Genomic DNA, 19,265 nt, shown 5'->3' with positions numbered 1-19,265 from the left:
CATTATATTTCTGATTAATTAGTAGGATAACCTTTTCTAATTAAACTTCAAATTTAAACACAGAAACAGACAATTCCCTTCTGGTCTCCCTATCTCTCTGTTTCAAATTTTTTTAGTTTCATTTTCTTCACATTTTCTTAGAAATGTTAAATTAAATTTTACAAAAGTTGTAGGATTAAGATGATAATAAATTCAGGTCATTTGGCTATGCACTCCAGGCAAACATTTCGCCTGAAAATGGCTAAATTTCAAGGTAAATTGTCTGGTACATGACCCTTGAAAATGATTGTCCTCGTTTTAGCGCAAAACATCCCTTTTTTTCTTTTAAAAAAGTGAATCAATACCTCTACCTGGACAACAAATAAACGGAGTTAGAGGAAGTTGGATATTTCGCATTTTTGCTGCTATTTGCGCATTTCTTTTGATTCTTGGAAATACCTATTACTAACGTTTAGTTAGTCCCAACATTATTCCAATGCTTACCACAATTTCCCCACTTTCCCTTGTAGACAGCGTCTAGCGAACACCACAACTTGTTGTGATGCTTTTTGGTACAGGAATGGTATGTTACTCCTCCGTAAGTGAAAGGTATACTGCAGCATTGGCCATCCGTTGTCTTTTGGACACATTCAGCTTTTGTTGAGGACGTTTCAAAGACAAACATGAAAGGAACAACAAAAATTTAAAAGTGAACCCAGCAGTCTACTAGTTTGGAATGAAACAGTTTCGCCATAATATCATTCGCTTTTATTTTATCCCTTTGAAAATGCCGAGACGCCAATTGCTTTTACCATGAACTATTAAGTTAGTAAATCACACTAAGAAGATGCATGCCATGTTTAAGGACCTTTGTACAACTTTTTGAGCGTAACCGTACTGCGCACGCAGTATATTTTCCTGTGTAATGTATCAAGGGCGGCTGCAAAGCAAGACTAAATGATTTAAAGGTTAGAGACTGCTGCATTAGCTTAACATGGATTAAATGATTTTTAAGACCCGATGACCTCCGATCTCGGCCTGAAAGAGTCAATTATCTTTTGCAATTCTGTTAACTCCTTTAATGTTGAACTTTTAAAGGGTGATATGTACTTTTGAGTATGAACAAGGTTTAATTTTGAGCCCATTGCATTAGCTTTTACTTTGTTAATAGGTAGCTGATGGCATCTCTAAGTTATTCAGTAGTGCAAGACTTCAAATTGTGTCATCTAAATTTGAAAACATTGTCTAACTGAAGAGAATGTTTTTTTTATAAAGTGGGTTTGCGTGGAATTTTAGCGCCAATTTTGTTAAGCTTGATATTGCTTAGATGTAAATACAACCCCTTGAAATAACTGGCAACTGTTCATGCCCGGCTAGTTTTACTTTTAAATTTCATTTAATGTCTGATTAAGGTAGTAGGGTAATCTTTTTAAATCAAATTTGAAATACAAACGCAGTAGCAGGCAATTCCATTCTGATCTCTCTATCGCTCTATTTCATTTTTTTTAGTTTAATTGATTTTTTTACATTTTCTTGGAAATGTTAAAATAATTTCTGGAAAGGTTGTAGTAATAAGATAATAACAAATTCATGTCATATGGCTGTATACTCCAGGCAAACATTTCGCTTCAAAACGGATAATTTTCAAACTACATTGTATCGTACCTGACCCTGACAATGATTGTCTTCATTTTCGGGCGAAATATCAAATACTTTCTTTAAAAAAAAAAAAATGAATGACACAGCCATGAATACCTCTATCTGGACAAAAAAGAAGCGAAGTTTATGCAATTTGGATATATCACATTTTTCCTGCTATTTGCGGGTTTCTTGTGACTATCGCAGATATTTTTTTTTAAGTGTTTAGTTAACCCCAACATTATTCCAATGCTTACCACAATTTCCCCACTTTCCCTTGTAGGCAGGGTCCAGCGAACACCAAAACTTGTTGTGATCAGCTTTGGTGCAAGAATGGTATGTTACTCCTTTGTAAGTGAAAGGTATACTGCAGCATTGGCCAGCCGTTGTCTTTTGGACACATTGAGCTTCTGTTGAGGACGTTTTAAAAACAAAGATGAAAGGAGCAAGAGAAATTTAAGGTGAACCTAGCAGTCTACTAGTTTTAGTTTCGAAAGAAACGGTCTCGCCATAATATCATTAGCTACTATTTTGTCCCGTTTAAATATGCCGAGATGCCGATTGCTTTTACCATGAACTATTAAGCAAGTGGTAATTCGCACTAAAAAAGGTGCCATGTTTAACGACCTTTGCGTAACTTTTGGATGGTAATTCTGCTGCGCACGCAATATATAATCAAAGGCGGCTGTGAAGCAAGACCAAATTAATTTAGGGCTAGCGACCGCTGCAATAGCTTGGCCTGAATTAAATGATTTTCAAGACCCGATGACCTTCGATCCTGGCCTGAATGAGGCACTGATCTCTTGCAAGTCTGTTAACTCCTTTAATATCGAACTTTTAAATGGTGATATACACTTTTGAGCTTGGCTTATTTTTGATCTTATTGCACTAGCTTTTACTGTGTTAATAGGTAGATGTTGGCATCTCTAAATTTTTCATATGTGCAAGACTTCAAATTGTGTAATCTCAATTTTAAAAAAATGCATCAGTGGAGAAAATGTTTTTCTAAATGTGGGTGTGTGTGGATTGTTAGTGCCAACTTCATTAAGCTTGATATTACGTAAATGCAAATACGACTCCTTTTAATAACTGTCAAATGTTCATGCCCGGCTGGTTTGTTTTCCAATCAATTAATTAATCTTTTTATTTCTTAATCAGTTACACTTTACAGTTTCTAAACTTCTAAATTTCATGTAATTTCTGATGAAGCTAGTAGAGTAATCTTTTTTAATCAAATTTGAAATTCAAACGCAGTAACAGGCAATTCCCTTCTGGTCTCTCTATCTCTCTATTTCATCTTTTTTAGTTTAATTTATTTTGTAACATTTTCTTGGAAATCTTAAAATAATTTCTAAAAAAGTTATAGCAATAAGATAATAACAAATTCATGTGATTTGGCTGTATACCTTGAGGCAAACATTCTGCATCAAAATGGCTAATTTTCAAGCTACATTGTGTCGTACCTGACCCTGAAAATGATTGTCCTCGTTTTTGGGCAAAACATCAAATAAAAAATGAATAACACAGCCCTTAATACCTCTACCTGGACAACAACAACAACAACAACAACAACAACAACAACAACAACAACAAAAACCCCCGAAATTTGAGCACGTTGGAGATTACACATTTTTGTCGGTATTTGCTGATTTTGTTTGATTCTTAGAGATATTTATTGTTAAGTGTTTAGTTAATCACAGCATCACTGCAATGCTTACCACAATTTCCCCACTTTCCCTTGTAGACAGCGTCCAGCGAACACCAAAACTTGTTGTGATCAGCTTTGGTACAGGAATGGTATGTTACTCCTTTGTAAGTGAAAGGTATACTGCAGCATTGGCCAGCCGTTGTCTTTGCCACACATTTAGCTTCTGTTGAGAACGTTTTAAATACAAAGATGAAAGGAAAGACAAAAGTACAACGTGGACTTAACAGTCTTCAAATTTCGACAGAAACGGGCGCGCCAAAATATCATTAGCTATTACTTTATCCCTTTAAGAATGCCGAGATTTAAATTGCTTTTACCAGAAACTGTTGAGATAGTAGTAAATCGCACAAAAGAAGGTGCCATGTTTAAGGACCTATAAATTTACGCACATTTTGGTGCGTAATCCTACTACGCACGCGGTATATTAGCAAAGGCGGCAGCAAAGCAAGTCTTAATGATTTTAGGGTTTGAAACCGTTGCAATAGCTTAGCATGGATTAAATGATTTTCAAGACAAGATGACTTTTAAAATTGGCCTCAAAGAGGCCCTCACCTCTTGCAATTCTGTTTACTCTTTTAATATTGAACTTTTAGATGTTGAAATATTCTTGTGAGCATGGCTTACATTTGATCTCATTACACTAGCTTTTACTATCGTAATAGGTAGCTGATGGCATCTCTAAATCATTCAGTTGTACAGGAGTTTAAATTGTGTAATCTAAATTAAAAACATTGTCTAACTGAACAAAACGTTTTTACAAAATGTGGGTGTGTGTGGATTTTTAGAGCCAACTCGTTTAGCTTTATATTACCTAGATGCAAAAAAGAAACCCTTTAATAACTGTGGAATGTTTATGCCCAGCTGGTTTTACTTCCAAATTTCATTATATTTCTGATTAATTAGTAGGATAACCTTTTCTAATTAAACTTCAAATTTAAACACAGAAACAGACAATTCCCTTCTGGTCTCCCTATCTCTCTGTTTCAAATTTTTTTTAGTTTCATTTTCTTCACATTTTCTTAGAAATGTTAAATTAAATTTTAGAAAAGTTGTAAGATTACGATGATAACAAATTCAGGTCATTTGGCTATGTACTCCAGGCAAACATTTCGCCTGAAAATGGCTAAATTTCAAGGTAAATTGTCTGGTACATGACCCTTGAAAATGATTGTCCTCGTTTTAGCGCAAAACATCCCTTTTTTTCTTTTAAAAAAGTGAATCAATACCTCTACCTGGACAACAAATAAACGGAGTTAGAGGAAGTTGGATATTTCGCATTTTTGCTGCTATTTGCGCATTTCTTTTGATTCTTGCAAATACTTATTACTAAGCGTTTAGTTAGTCCCAACATTATTCCAATGCTTACCACAATTTCCCCACTTTCCCTTGTAGACAGCGTCTAGCGAACACCACAACTTGTTGTGATGTTTTTTGGTACAGGAATGGTATGTTACTCCTCCGTAAGTGAAAGGTATACTGCAGCATTGGCCATCCGTAGTCTTTTGAACGCATTCAGCTTTTGATGAGGACGTTTCAAAGACAAACATGAAAGGAACAACAAAAATTTAAAAGTGAACTCAGCAGTCTACTAGTTTGAAATGAAACAGTTTCGCCATAACATCATTCGCTTTTATTTCATCCCTTTGAAATTGCCGAGATGCCAATTGCTTTACCCTGAACTATTAAGTTAGTAAATCACACCAAGAAGATGCATGCCATGTGTTTAAGGATCTTTGTGCAACTTTTGAAGCGTAACCGTGCTGCGCACACAGTATATTTTCCTATGTGATGTATCAAGGGCGGCTGCAAGCAAGACTAAATGATGTAAAGGTTAGAGACTACTGGAATAGGCCGGCATGGATTAAATGATTTTTAAGATCCGATGACCTCCGATCTTGGCCTGAAAGAGTCAATTATCTTTTGCAATTCTGTTAACTCCTTTAATATTGAACTTTTAAAGGGTGATATATACTTTTGAGCATGATTATGGTTTAGTTTTGACCCCATTGCATTAGCTTTTACTTTGTTAATAGGTAGCTGATTGCATCTCTAAGTTATTCAGTAGTGCAAGACTTCAAATTGTGTCATCTAAATTTGAAAACATTGCCTAACTGAAGAGAATGTTTTTTATATATATATATATAAAGTAGGTTTGTGTGGAATTTTAGCGCCAATTTTGTTACGCTTGATATTGCCTAGATGTAAATACAACCCCTTGCCAACTGTTCAAGCCCGGCTAGTTTTATTTTTGAATTTCATTTAATTTCTGATTAAGGTAGTAGGGTAATCTTTTTAAATCAAATTTGAAATTCAAACGCAGTAGCAGGCAATTTCATTCTGGTCTCTCCATCTCTCTATTTCATCTTTTTTAGTTTAAATTGTTTTTTTACATTTTCTTAGAAATTTTAAAATAATTTGTGGAAAGGTTGTAGGAATAAGATGATAACCACTTCATGTCATTTGGCTGTATACTCCAGGCAAACATTTCGCTTCAAAATGGCTAATTCTCAAGCTACATTGTATTGTGCCTGGCTCTAAAAACGATTGTCCTCATTTTTGGGCGAAACATCAAATGGTTTCTTTTAAAAAAATGAATGACAGCCATCAATACCGCTATCTGGACAACAAATAAAAGAAGTTTGAGCAAGTTGGAGATTTCACATCTTTGGTGGTATTCGCGCATTTCTGTGTTTCGTTAATCCCAACATTATTCCAATGCTTACCACAATTTCCCCACTTTCCCTTGTAGACAGCGTCCAGCGAACACCAAAACTTGTTGTGATCAGTTTTAGTACAGGAATGGTATGTTACTCCTTTGTAAGTGAAAGGTATACTGCAGCATTGGCCAGCCGTTGTCTTTGCCACACAATTAGCTTCTGTTGAGAACGTTTTAAATACAAAGATGAAAGGAACAACAAAAATACAACGTGAACTTAACAGTCTTCAAATTTCGACAGAAACGGGCGCGCTAAAATATCATTAGCTATTACTTTATTCCCTTAAAAATTCCGAGATGCAAATTTCTGGTAGTAAATGGTAAATATTGGTAAATCGCCGGAAGAATGTGGCCTGTCTACAGTGATTTGACCCGTCCCACCTAAATATATGAAATGTAGGCTGTATCGATGAACTACTTTTTGATTCTACCTGTGTTTTTTTATTATTATTATTTTGACATGGACGCGGTTTACATTTACGTCTGAGATAAACCGGGTCAATTTCCATGTCATCAAACTAGTTTAAAAGAAGATAATTTCTTACTTAAATTAGTGACACACCCGCCTAATTGCTGCTGTGCCACTCTTTTGTTCTTACGAAGCACATTTTGACGTGATCTGACATTTTGAAGTCATGTATCTGTGGTCTATTGTTGAACAGACGCATGGCGATATGGAATATATAACTGTTAAATATACAGGATGAATGAATGAATGAATATTTTTTTTTGGTCAACACTTATCCACTGGATATCGATTTGTCCAGTGGATATTGTTAATCACCCTTTGAACTACTGGATTCACATGTCTTAAAACATCTCTGAGAAGAAAGGGGTTTAGCAAACTCTATTGGGCTACATTATACATTCTGTGGACAATCACACTGGCCCATTTTCTCGTTGTATTTTAGGCCGTCGCCACAGGTGATTTTGTTCACAATCTGATTTGAGCAGGCGATTTAAGTGAAACAATTATAAATCCTTTTTTGTCATTTTTCAATTCCCTTGTCATTTTACAATCAAAAGTCCCAAGTTCTTCCAGCTGCCATCCTGCCTGAATTTCCCATAAAATATAGGGTGCTTCCATCGTGCCAGACCGACCGGTCAGAGACCAGTGGGAATACCCGAGGAAAAATGAAACGACATTTAGCGATCAAACCGGACCAACCAAGAGGAATGACCCTTACCATTTTTTTCCTTTCCCGAATTCGCTAAATAAATGAAATCTACCGAAGAAAAAAGTAGGGCAATGAACCAGTTTGTAAAAGTGGAACGGCAAATTTCGGTCCGACCGGTCATAGTGGACCACCTCCATAGGTGGTCCTAAACATTCCAGTCGGAGCGAACCGAAACGGACCTTCCCATTTAACTTCAGACCGAAATTTCCGGGATTATTGACGCAATGAAAGCACCCACAGTTTCTCAAATGACTTACCTCCTTGGTTTCCATGAGCATAGTAACCATAGTAGCGACTGGAATGTGCGAGGTACACAAACGCAAAAAGAAAGAAACTCAAAGCAATCATGACGAGTGTTTGGTTGTCAGCTGTCAAAAAATAGAAAAAAAAATTGACTCAATCATTCATGCAAGACACACTGTGGCTCAGTATGGTTAGCCCTGAAATCTCCGAAGCACAAATTAAACCGGTAATAATAATAATCATCATCATCATAATCAAAGTCATAATCATAATAATAACAGCTTTATTGAAGTGTCAATGTATTTAGTATTAATTATAACTACTAATTGGGGACACAACAAAAAAAAAAGTTAAAATTATTTACAATTAAATGAATGAAAAAAGAAGTGTATATACAATCAATCTGCAAAAATGTATGCTTAAGTAGAACATGAAAACAGTAGGCATATTATAGGCAGTCTTTGAGAATTACAGAGGTCAGTCATTTTGTTTTTGCGTTTCTTTTATTTATTACATGTAGCTGTTTATTTGTTTCTTTTTTTGTCTTTTGTCCTTTTTTCTCGTTAACCAATGCGATGCGTCTTTTTGTTATCGAATAGTGGCGGTAGGTGCATGGTAATTATAAGATTATATTTTAAAACTATTGGCAAAAAGGGCATTTAATTGTCTTGTTTTGCTTTACTTTTTAATTATTATATTTTTAACTGGACCGTAAGTTTTTGACTTCCGGCCCAGTCCTTAAAATGGGAAATGTTTACTTTTGTCGTCGTCTCTCGGGCACTTCCGGTGGCGAAAATCAATTGATCGTGCAATATCAAAATATTGGCTTTTGAGCAAAATATTGGATCCTGAGCCACCGACTGATTATCTAGTGTAGAATGAAATGATGTTTTCTTTGGTGTGTGTGCGATAGAAGCTTTTGAGTGGTATGTGCCACTTTTTTACGAGATGTGTCTGTTCAGGCCTAACGAAATTGGCCGGATTTATACTAGAGACGGATCATCCGTCTGGGATGAACTTGGGCAAAGAACGATAGTTCGTCCGATAATTCGTCTGTGTATAAACACAGGCAAACAGACGGATAATCCGTCCAGATACATTATCGTGATAGTTTGACTTGACCCACGAACTTATGACCCGTGTGTGTGTATAATTTCCACGAAACTTACACTCTATCGTAGAAACTCGGCCACTCATCGGCCATTTCAGCTTGAGTGAAAATAATAAAAAAAAAAACAAAATGCGGTCACAAACATAACAAAACAACGCATGTTGTAAAGACCTTGATTTAAGAACTTGACGTTTCGTATGCTTCTACATACATCATCAAAAGTAATGAAACGGTTAGCTGCATTACATTAAATTCAAACGAGAAGACTAGTACCAACCGACGCTTTGTTTTTCCAATGTAAGTATAGGTCATCATACGGTTTTGAGTTCAATTTGGAATTAATTTGCTCTAGTGAGTTTTTCAAAAAGCTGAAATTGTACGAGCTGCTTCGTATGATTACTTATTAATAATATAAACATGAAAACCTTCGCGTGGAGGAAGTGCCGGAAGATCTTTCTTGAAGCCATTTATTTCTCATTCGAGAAAACTTTTTTCAAAGTTTCTGCCCAAAATTTTCGTACGATGTGTTATTTGCACTGGTGTTACACTTTTTGCACCGGTGTTTCACTTTTTGCGCTGATGTTACGCTTAAACTGCGCTGCTCTCAGCCAATCAGAATCGAGTAATTTTTTCGTGTATATTATTAAAGGCATTACAATCCCAACAAGCAACCTTAAACACAATCTCAGACGTAAGGGAACGGCTGAGTCTGTCCTTATAGGGGAAAAAGGACTTAATTTGACTAGTGTTTCGAAAAAAGACTAAAACAACCATAGAACCTGTGGATACATGATTTGAGCTGTTGAGTGACAATTTTACTTTGAATGCCATGATAACGTAAAAATTTCTTTTCGTATTAAACATTAAACAATAACTCCGATAAAGTCACTTTGATCGCTTCGTGTACTTCAGGACCATGCTCGAACATCAGCAAAGTAAACACTGCCAGAGCTGCTAACACGCTGAGATAGAAGACTGGTACTAAAAAAATAACATCGAAAGCGCTCAGGAAACTGCAGATAACCTCCTGGGAAAACGAGGAAGGCATACCTCCAAAAGGCATAGAATACCAATATATGCTAAACCTCGTATCGCACATATATATTATGTTATTTTAGATATAAAAGAGCAGATACGCCACAAGCACACCCGAGAGAATTACAAAGAAACTTACCTTTGGTAATAGGGCAATGTCGGACTCTCAGAGTTTGTGAGCAGACAGTTTGAGGGCTAATATATCTCAAAGTATTTGCATATTCACTGAAGCAGTGTGTCGGCAATATTGTGATCTGTAACTATTTTGGTAACAGACAGATTTTAGCGACAGTTTGCAAGATAATTAGCTGATGTCCACGGGGTAGTTATCAGTGGTTGGTTGGGGTCAGTGAATTTAAAAGAAACCACCGTTTCGGATCAAAAAATCGCTGAGAGGTTTGTAGACTTGCGAAAGAAAGCCCAGTTCTTGAGTGCTGTGTTCTCTCTTTTATGTTTTGTAGACTTCAAAGTGCCATTAATGATTATCCCTCGAAGGCATTCTACACTTCTGACAGGTATATTTGTTCTCAAAAATAAACGAATACTAGAAAGCCGGTGAAAATTTCTCACATGCCTCAAGAACAAACAGATCAATTCTGGTGGAAAAGAAGAAGAAAAAAAAAGAAAATTATACGCACGGTTGAAGAAATTCACTTGTCTAAACACATGAAAACAGTTGGAATTTTTTTTTGATAGTTTTGTGTGCTAGAGGCCAATAATCCGTTGGGAGCGGACTCGGACAAGTGCTTTTAGTGTCTTACTTTGCGTCCCAATATACGGCAGAAGAATGGTAATTCGTCAAGAGGAACTGTCTGTGGAACTGAAATCTTAGTGCACGAATGATATGTGTCTTCTTTACACCACAGGAGATGCATAGCGAACTGCTCGAGGAGTCAGCAAATGGGTTGTTTGGTTGAGTAATTTAATCAGGACTTCACAGACTGGCAAAACAACTCGACATAAAAGAATAACAATTTGAACCTTAACATATGAAAACGGATTGAATCATGTGTAGTCGTTTTGAAAAATCCAGTAAAATTAACTTGTCTCCATAGTAAACATTTAACAAGCCGAAGCTCGAGCCTTTGCTATTTCTGGTTTTAAAACTTGTCATTGTTTATATGAGCTCTATGATGACTACTTCTCAATGTGGTCGATAGCCGTTAGGAGTAATAACCGATTATATTACATTGCCTTCGATACTCTAGTCTGTCAAATAGTCTGCGGTATCAAGAAAAGGTTCCTGCAACAATTCACGTTTTAAGTCAGTTAGCTGATTCTCGATAGCCGAAGAAAGATTAGACAGTTACTTCGAAAAGGTAGCTTTGATCGCTTCTTGTACTTCAGGACCATGCTTGAACATTAGCAAAGCAAACTCTGCCAGAGCTAGTAACACGCATGATAAACAGTGAACTTAAACTGCACGAATACTTACATAATCCTAACACCGAAAGCTCAGGAGACTACAGCTAAATTCCTGGAATGCGGAGCTTATTCCAAAACGCATTGAATACGAATATACGTGTATGCTAAACTGATTTCGTTAACCGTATCGCACATATTATGCTATATCAGTGAAAAAACCAGATACTACAAAACCACATCCGAATAGAATCAAAATGAAACTTACCTTTTGTAATAGGGCAATGTCGGACTCACAGAGTTTGGGAGCAGACTGCTTACGCGCTAATATTTCTAACAGTATCTGCATATTCACTGAATTGAAGCAGTGTGTTGGTAATGATGTGATCTACAATGCGATATATATTGGGCGAAGATTTAGTGTTGTCATAAACACTAATAGTAAACAGAACTTAGCGACTGGAGTTTGCAAGGTAATTAACTGATCTCACGGGCAGTTATCAGTGCTTGTTATTTGGGTTCAGTGATTTTTAAAGAATCCACCATTTCGGATCAAAAATAGCCGAGAGGTTTCTATACATGCCAAAGAAAGGCCACTTCTCGAGTGACGTGTTCTCTTTTTTATGTTTTCTAGGCTTTTAAAGGCCAGTTCATGGTCACCTCTCGAAGGCACTGTTCGCTGACTAGCAAAACAACTCAACATAAACGAATAAGAATTTGAATTATGTGTTGTCGTTTCACAAGCCAAAGCTCGAGCGTAAACGTTTGCTGTCTCACGCTTTATAACATGTAATTAATATTGTGTATTAGTTTTATGTCTGGTTGATACTCGTTAGCAGTAATAAAAGATTATTACGTGCGTTCGATACTGTCAATTAACAGGAATGATTTAATATGTTTGGGAGAAATAACTAAGTGTAGTTTACATTTAACATAGTTATGAAAGCTACATTTTCTTGTGCACGATATTTCCATGTTGTTTTGTTAAGAAAATAAGCAAAATAATCTGCTCTATCAAGAAAAGATTTAGTTGCGAAAATTCACGTTTAAAATCAGCTAGTGAGCTGATTCTCGATAACCGAAGAAAGAATAGGTAATTAGTATCTACGACAAGGGCACTTTGATCGCTCCTTGTACTACAGGACCATGCTCGAACATTAGCAAAGCAAACTCTGCCAGAGCTAGTAACACGCAGAGGGACAGTTTCCGAGGTAATTAGGTTGGTTGAGCTCAGTGATTTTCAGAGAAATCACCGTTTCGGATCAAAAAATCGCTGAGGGGTTTGCAGACTTGCGAAAGCTTAAGAACGCCCACTTCTCGATTATGTTTTGTAGACTTTCAAGCGCCAGTTCGTGATTATCCGCCGAAGGCACTCTACACTTCTGAAAGGAACATATTTTCTCACAAATAAACGAATAAAACTGAAAATCTCTTACATGCCTTAAGTACTACCAATCCTTATGAAAAAGAGAAAAAAAGAGGAAACTCTTATAGTTGAAGAAATTAACATGTCTAAACAAATGAAAACAGTTGGGAGTTTTATTGGTAGTTTTGTGTAGTAGAGACTCAAGTTCTGTTGGGGCGAACTTTTAGTGTCCTCCTTGCGTCCCAATAGCAGTAGACTGGTAATTCGTCAAGAGGATCTCGAATACTTAGATAGTCCCCCTAACACCAGAAGCTCTGGAGACTACAGACTGACCCTCCTTGAAAAGCGGAGCTTATTGAAAAACGCACAGAATACGAATATACGCTAAACTTCGTTAACCGTATCGCACATATTATGTTATATCGGTGAAAAGACCAGATGAGCTATAAAACCACACCCGAGTAGAATGAAAATGAAACTTACCTTTGGTAAGAGGGCAATGTCGGACTCTCAGAGTTTGTGAGCAGACTGCTTGCGTGCTAATATATATCTAAAAGTATCTGCATATTCACTGAAGCAGTGAGTCGGTAATAATGTGATCTGCGGTTACTATTGGGCGAAGAATTAGTGGCGTGATGTGTTAAATACTAACAATAGAAAGAACTTAGCGGCAGTTTGCAAGATAATTAGCTGATCTGACGTTTTTTTTTTTTTTTTGTAATTTTTTAAGATCTCACGGGGCTGATCTCACGGGCAGCTATCAGTGGTTGGTTGGTTAGGTTCAGTGATTTTCAAAGAAACCACCGTTTCGGATCAAAAATCGCTGAGAGGTATGTAGACTTGCCAAAGAAAGCCCACTTCTCGAGTGACGTGTTCTCTCTTTATGTTTTGTAGACTTTAAAGTGCCAAGTCATGATTATCCCTCGAAGGCACTGCACAATACACCTCTGAAATCCTTAACTAACATTCGTTCTAACAAATAAACGAAGAAAACTGTTGAAAATCTCTTTTATGCTTTAAGGACACATCAATTCTGGGTAAAAAAGAAAAAAAAAAGAGGAAAATCTTACAGTTGAAGAAATTAACATGTCTAAACAAATGAAAACAATTGGATGATTTCTTGGTAGTTTTGTGTACTAGAGACGCGAAATCCGTTGGGGCGGACTTTTAGTGTCTTCCTTTGCTTCCCAGTAGCAGTAGACTGGTAATTCGTCAAAAGGGTCTAGAATACTTAAATAGTCCTAACACCGAAAGCACTGGAGACTACACATAAACTCCTGGAAATGTGGAGCTTATTCCAAGACGTATGGAATAGGAATATATGCGAAACTTCGTTAACCGCATCGCACATTTTATGCTATATCAGTGAAAAGACCAGATGAGCTATAAAACCACACCCGAGTAGAATGAAAATGAAACTTACCTTTGGTAATAGGGCAATGTCGGACTCTCAGAGTTTGTGAGCAGACTGCTTGCGTGCTAATATGTCTAAATGTATATGCATATCCCTGAAGCTGTGTGTCGGTATTATTGTGATCTGCGACTATTATTGGACGAAGATTTAGTGGCATGTTGTGTTAAATACTGACAATAGAAAGAACTTAGCGACATTTTAATTTGCAAGGTAATTAGCTGATCTCACGGGGTAGTTATCAGTGGTTGGTTGGTTGGGTTCAGTGATTTTCAAAGAAACCACCGTTTCGGATCAAAAATCACTGAGAGGTTTGTAGACTTGCGAAAGAAAGCCCACTTCTCGAGTGACGTGTTCTCTCTTTCATGGTTTGCAGACTTTAAAGTGTGATTAATGATTATCCCTCGAAAGCAATCTACACTTCTGAAAGGTATGTTTGTTGTTCTGACAAATAAACGAATAAAGCCGGTGAAAATTTCTTACATGCCTTTAGAACAGATCAATTCTAGTGGAAAAGAGAAAAAAGCGGAAAATCATACACACCGTTGAAGAAATTAACTTGTCTAAACACATGAAAACAGTTGGAATTTTTTTGATAGTTTTGTGTGATAGAGGCCAATAATCCGTTGGGGCGGACTTGGACAAGTGCTTTTAGTGTCTAACTTTGCGTCCCAATATACGGCAGAGGAATGGTAATTCGTCAAGAGGAACTGACTGTGGAACTGAAATCTTAGTGTATGAATGGTATGTGTCGTATTTACACCACAGGAGATGCATAGTGAACTGCTCGAGGAGTTAGCAAATGGGTTGTTTGGTTGAGTAATCCAATCAGGACCTTACAGACTAGCAAAACAACTCGACATAAAATAACTACAATTTGAACCTTAACATATGGAAACGGATTGAATCGTATGTAGTCGTTTTGAAAAATCCAGTAAAATTAACTTGTCTCCACAGTAAACATTTAACAAGCCGAAGCTCGAGCCTTTGCTATTTCTGGTTTTAAAACTTGTCATTGTTTATATGAGCTTTATGATGACTACTTCTCAATGTGGTTGATAGCCGTTAGGAGTAATAAACGATTATATTACAGTGCCTTCGATACTCTAGTCTGTCAAATAGTCTGCGATATCAAGAAAAGGTTCCCGCAACAATTCACGGTTTAAGTCAGTTAGCTGATTCTCGATAACCGAAGAAACATTAGACAGTAACTTCGAAAAGGTAGCTTTGATCGCTTCTTGTACTTCAGGACCATGCTTGAAAATTAGCAAAGCAAACTCTGCCAGAGCTAGTAACACGCAGAGGGACAGTTTGCGAGGTAATTAGCTGATCTCACGGGCAGCTATCAGTGGTTGGTTGGTTGAGTTCAGTGATTTTCAGAGAAATCACCGTTTCGGATCAAAAAATGGCTGAGAGGTTTGTAGACTTGCGAAACCTTAAGAACGCCCACTTCTCGAGGACGTGTTCCCTATTTTATGTTTTGTAGACTTTCAAGCGCCAATTCATGATTATCCGCCGACGGCACTCTAGACTTTTAAAAGAAACATATTTTCTCACAAATAAACGAATAAAACTGGTGAAAATCTCTTACATGCCTTTAGGACGATCAATTCTTATGAAAAAGAGAAAAAAAGAGGAAACTCTTATAGTTGAAGAAATTAACATGTCTAAACAAATGAAAACAGTTGGGAGTTTTATTGGTAGTTTTGTGTACTAGATACTCAAAATCTGTTGGGGCGCACTTTTAGTGTCCTCCTTGCGTCCCAATAGCAGTAGACTGGTAATTCGTGAAGAGGATCTCGAATACTTAAATAGTCCCGCTAACACCAGAAGCTCTGGAGACTACAGACTGAACCTCCTTGAAAAGCGGAGCTTATTCCAAAACGTACAGAATACGAATATACGCTAAACTTCGTTAACCGTATCGCACATATTATGTTATATCGGTGAAAAGACCAGATGAGCTATAAAACCACACCCGAGTAGAATGAAAATGAAACTTACCTTTGGTAATAGGGCAATGTCGGACTCTCAGAGTTTGTGAGCAGACTGCTTGCGTGCCAATATATATCTAAAAGCATCTGCATATTCACTGAAGCAGTGAGTCGGTAATAATGTGATCTGCAGTTACTATTGGGCGAAGGGTTAGTGGCGTGATGTGTTGAATACTAACAATAGAAAGAACTTAGCGACAGTTTGCAAGATAATTAGCTGATCTGACGTTTTTTTTTTGTTTTTTTTTTTTGTAATTTTTTTAAGATCTCACGGGGCTGATCTCACGGGGCTGATCTCACGGGCAGCTATCAGTGGTTAGTTGGTTGGGTTCAGTGATTTTCAAAGAAACCACCGTTTCGGATCAAAAATCGCTGAGAGGTATGTAGACTTGCCAAAGAAAGCCCACTTCTCGAGTGACGTGTTCTCTCTTTTTTGTTTTGTTGACATTAAAGTGCCAAGTCATGATTATTCCTCGAAGGCACTGCACAATACACCTCTGAAAGCCTTAAGTAACATTCGTTTTAACAAATAGACGAAGCTTACAAAAGTGTTGAAAATCTCTTACACGCTTCAAGGACAGATCAATTTTGGGCAAAAAAGAAAAAAAGAGGAAAATCTTACAGTTGAAGAAATTAACATGTCTAAACAAATGAAAACAATTGAATGATTTCTTGGTAGTTTTGTGTACCAGAGGCGCGAAATCCGTTGGGGCGGTCGACTTTTAGTGTTTTCTTTAATTTGCTACCCAGTAACAGTAGACTGGTAATTCGTCAAAAGGGTCTCGAATACTTAAATAGTCCTAACACCGAAAGCACAGGAGACTACAGATAAACTCCTGGAAATGCAGACCTTATTCCAAACCGCATGGAATACGAATATATGCGAAACTTCGTTAACTGTATCGCACATTTTATTTTATATTAGTGAGAAGACCAGATGAGCTATAACCACACCCGAGTAGAATGAAAATGAAACTTACCTTTGGTAATAGGGCAATGTCGGACTCTCAGAGTTTGTGAGCAGACTGCTTGCGTGCCAATATATATCTAAAAGCATCTGCATATTCACTGAAGCAGTGAGTTGGTAATAATGTGATCTGCAGTTACTATTGGGCGAAGGGTTAGTGGCGTGATGTGTTGAATACTAACAATAGAAAGAACTTAGCGACAGTTTGCAAGATAATTAGCTGATCTGACGTTTTTTTTTTGTTTTTTTTTTTTGTAATTTTTTTAAGATCTCACGGGGCTGATCTCACGGGGCTGATCTCACGGGCAGCTATCAGTGGTTAGTTGGTTGGGTTCAGTGATTTTCAAAGAAACCACCGTTTCGGATCAAAAATCGCTGAGAGGTATGTAGACTTGCCAAAGAAAGCCCACTTCTCGAGTGACGTGTTCTCTCTTTTTTGTTTTGTTGACATTAAAGTGCCAAGTCATGATTATTCCTCGAAGGCACTGCACAATACACCTCTGAAAGCCTTAAGTAACATTCGTTTTAACAAATAGACGAAGCTTACAAAAGTGTTGAAAATCTCTTACACGCTTCAAGGACAGATCAATTTTGGGCAAAAAAGAAAAAAAGAGGAAAATCTTACAGTTGAAGAAATTAACATGTCTAAACAAATGAAAACAATTGAATGATTTCTTGGTAGTTTTGTGTACCAGAGGCGCGAAATCCGTTGGGGCGGTCGACTTTTAGTGTTTTCTTTAATTTGCTACCCAGTAACAGTAGACTGGTAATTCGTCAAAAGGGTCTCGAATACTTAAATAGTCCTAACACCGAAAGCACAGGAGACTACAGATAAACTCCTGGAAATGCAGACCTTATTCCAAACCGCATGGAATACGAATATATGCGAAACTTCGTTAACTGTATCGCACATTTTATTTTATATTAGTGAGAAGACCAGATGAGCTATAACCACACCCGAGTAGAATGAAAATGAAACCTACCTTTGGTGAAAGGCAATGTTGGACTCTCACAGTTTGGGAGCAGACTGCTTGCGTGCTAATAACATGTCTAAAAGTATCTGCATATTCACTGAAGCAGTGTGTCGGTAATACTGTGATCTGTGACTATTATTGGACAAAGATTTAGTGGCGTGTTGTGTTAAATACTAACAATAGAAAGAACTTGGCGACAGTTTGCAAGATAATTAGCTGATCTCACGGGCAGCTATCAGTGGTTGGTTGGTTGGGTTCAGTGATTTTCAAAGAAACCACCGTTTCGGATCAAAAATCGCTGAGAGGTTTGTAGACTTGCGAAAGAAAGCCCACTTCCCGAGTGACGTGTTCTCTCTTGTATGCTTTGTAGACTTTAAAGTGCCATTCATGATTATCCCTCGAAGGCATTCTACACTTCTGAATGGCATATTTGTTCTCACAAATAAACGAATAAGAACGGTGAAAATTTCTTACATGCCTTAAGAACAGACCAATTCTGGTGAAAAAGGGAAAACAAGAGGAAAATCTTACAGCTGAAGAGATTAACATGTCTAAAGGCATGAAAACCACTGGATGTTTTCTTGGTAGTTTTGTCGGTGTACTAGAGACGCATAATCTGTGGGGCGGACTTGGACAAGTGCTTTTAGCGTTTTCCTTTGCGTCCCAGTGTAAGGCATAGGACTGATATTCCGTCAAGAGGAACTATCTGTCAAAATGATCTCTTAGTGTGATAGTATATGTCGTCTTTACACCACAGGAGACGCATAATGAACCGCTTGAGAAGTTGGCGAATGGGTTGTTTGGTTGAATAATCCGTTAAGGACTTCACAGACTAGCAAATCAACTCCTCGTAAAATAAATTTTTATTTGCCACCAAATGAAAGCGTTTATGGCTTTTACCCACGCTCCTGGCGTTACTTTAAACACAGTGTTAATTTTCAACCAGGAGTTTAAGATAATGAGGAAAGGCTGGAAGTACTGAAGGGCCGAACTAAATGGGAACGGGGTCACCAAGTACAAACTTGATTGAGCAATAATCACAAGACCATCACAAGACAATCTTGTGACTTCGATGACAATAGCGAATTCATTGGTAATAGTCACGAGTTTCACTGGAAAATAGCTTAGCCTCGCTTTCAGCGATCGGTGTAAGACATGGCATGTTTCTCGAGGTTGTCCTCTATGTCTCCAGACCTGACACACGCAGCGAGTTCCACCCTCCTCCTCCCTGCCTCCACCTCATTTATATTATGGATTTGTGATATAGGCACTTCTCCTTTTTTCTCGTGCCCTCACCTTTGCAAGAGCTAAACAAATCATAATTCGCTAATATTGTATTACATATTAGTTTTAACTGAATCAATAAATCGGCCATTCTGCGTGGCCAAAATTTATCCCAACGACGGCTTGTCTGGTTTCGATTTCTTTAAGCGCTGTCCCAAACAAAGCTCGACTGCTGACCTAGAAAATTTGACATAGGTACAGCTTCATAGTTATAACACTGGAAACAAGGGAAGAAGGGATAAAGAATATATATAAGAACCTGAACCATAAATTGGAGAGGGATTGAATTATTTGTCTGT

At 37.4% G+C, this 19,265-nt stretch overlaps 1 protein-coding gene across 6 annotated transcripts in view; it reads right to left on the bottom strand.

Moving 5' to 3' along the window:
• LOC110065111 (epididymal sperm-binding protein 1-like) overlaps positions 1-17,824 on the bottom strand; it is a 25,750-nt gene extending 7,926 nt beyond the window's left edge. The window contains exons 1-7 of one of the 6 annotated variants that reach the window (XM_089286307.1): positions 17,692-17,824; positions 7,477-7,587; positions 6,049-6,201; positions 4,692-4,841; positions 3,336-3,488; positions 1,875-2,027; positions 484-633 (exon numbers count right to left, since the gene is read on the bottom strand). In XM_089286307.1, the coding sequence (XP_089142433.1) occupies positions 484-633; positions 1,875-2,027; positions 3,336-3,488; positions 4,692-4,841; positions 6,049-6,201; positions 7,477-7,567 (850 nt within the window). In that variant the 5' untranslated portion in view covers positions 7,568-7,587; positions 17,692-17,824. Of the gene's footprint in view, positions 1-483; positions 634-1,874; positions 2,028-3,335; positions 3,489-4,691; positions 4,842-6,048; positions 6,202-7,476; positions 7,588-9,747; positions 9,829-11,238; positions 11,308-12,819; positions 12,922-17,691 lie in introns of those variants that run through there. The other 5 variants (XM_089286320.1, XM_089286311.1, XM_089286303.1 and 2 more) reach the window with 5 other exon arrangements.
• Positions 17,825-19,265: the final 1,441 nt, after the last annotated feature.

The sequence above is a fragment of the Orbicella faveolata genome, unplaced genomic scaffold, assembly GCF_042242905.1.
Source record: "Orbicella faveolata isolate gen_17 unplaced genomic scaffold, um_ofav_v1 contig_1, whole genome shotgun sequence".
In the NCBI taxonomy this organism is placed as follows: domain Eukaryota; kingdom Metazoa; phylum Cnidaria; class Anthozoa; order Scleractinia; family Merulinidae; genus Orbicella; species Orbicella faveolata.
This window is presented reverse-complemented; position numbering and strand designations above follow the sequence as displayed.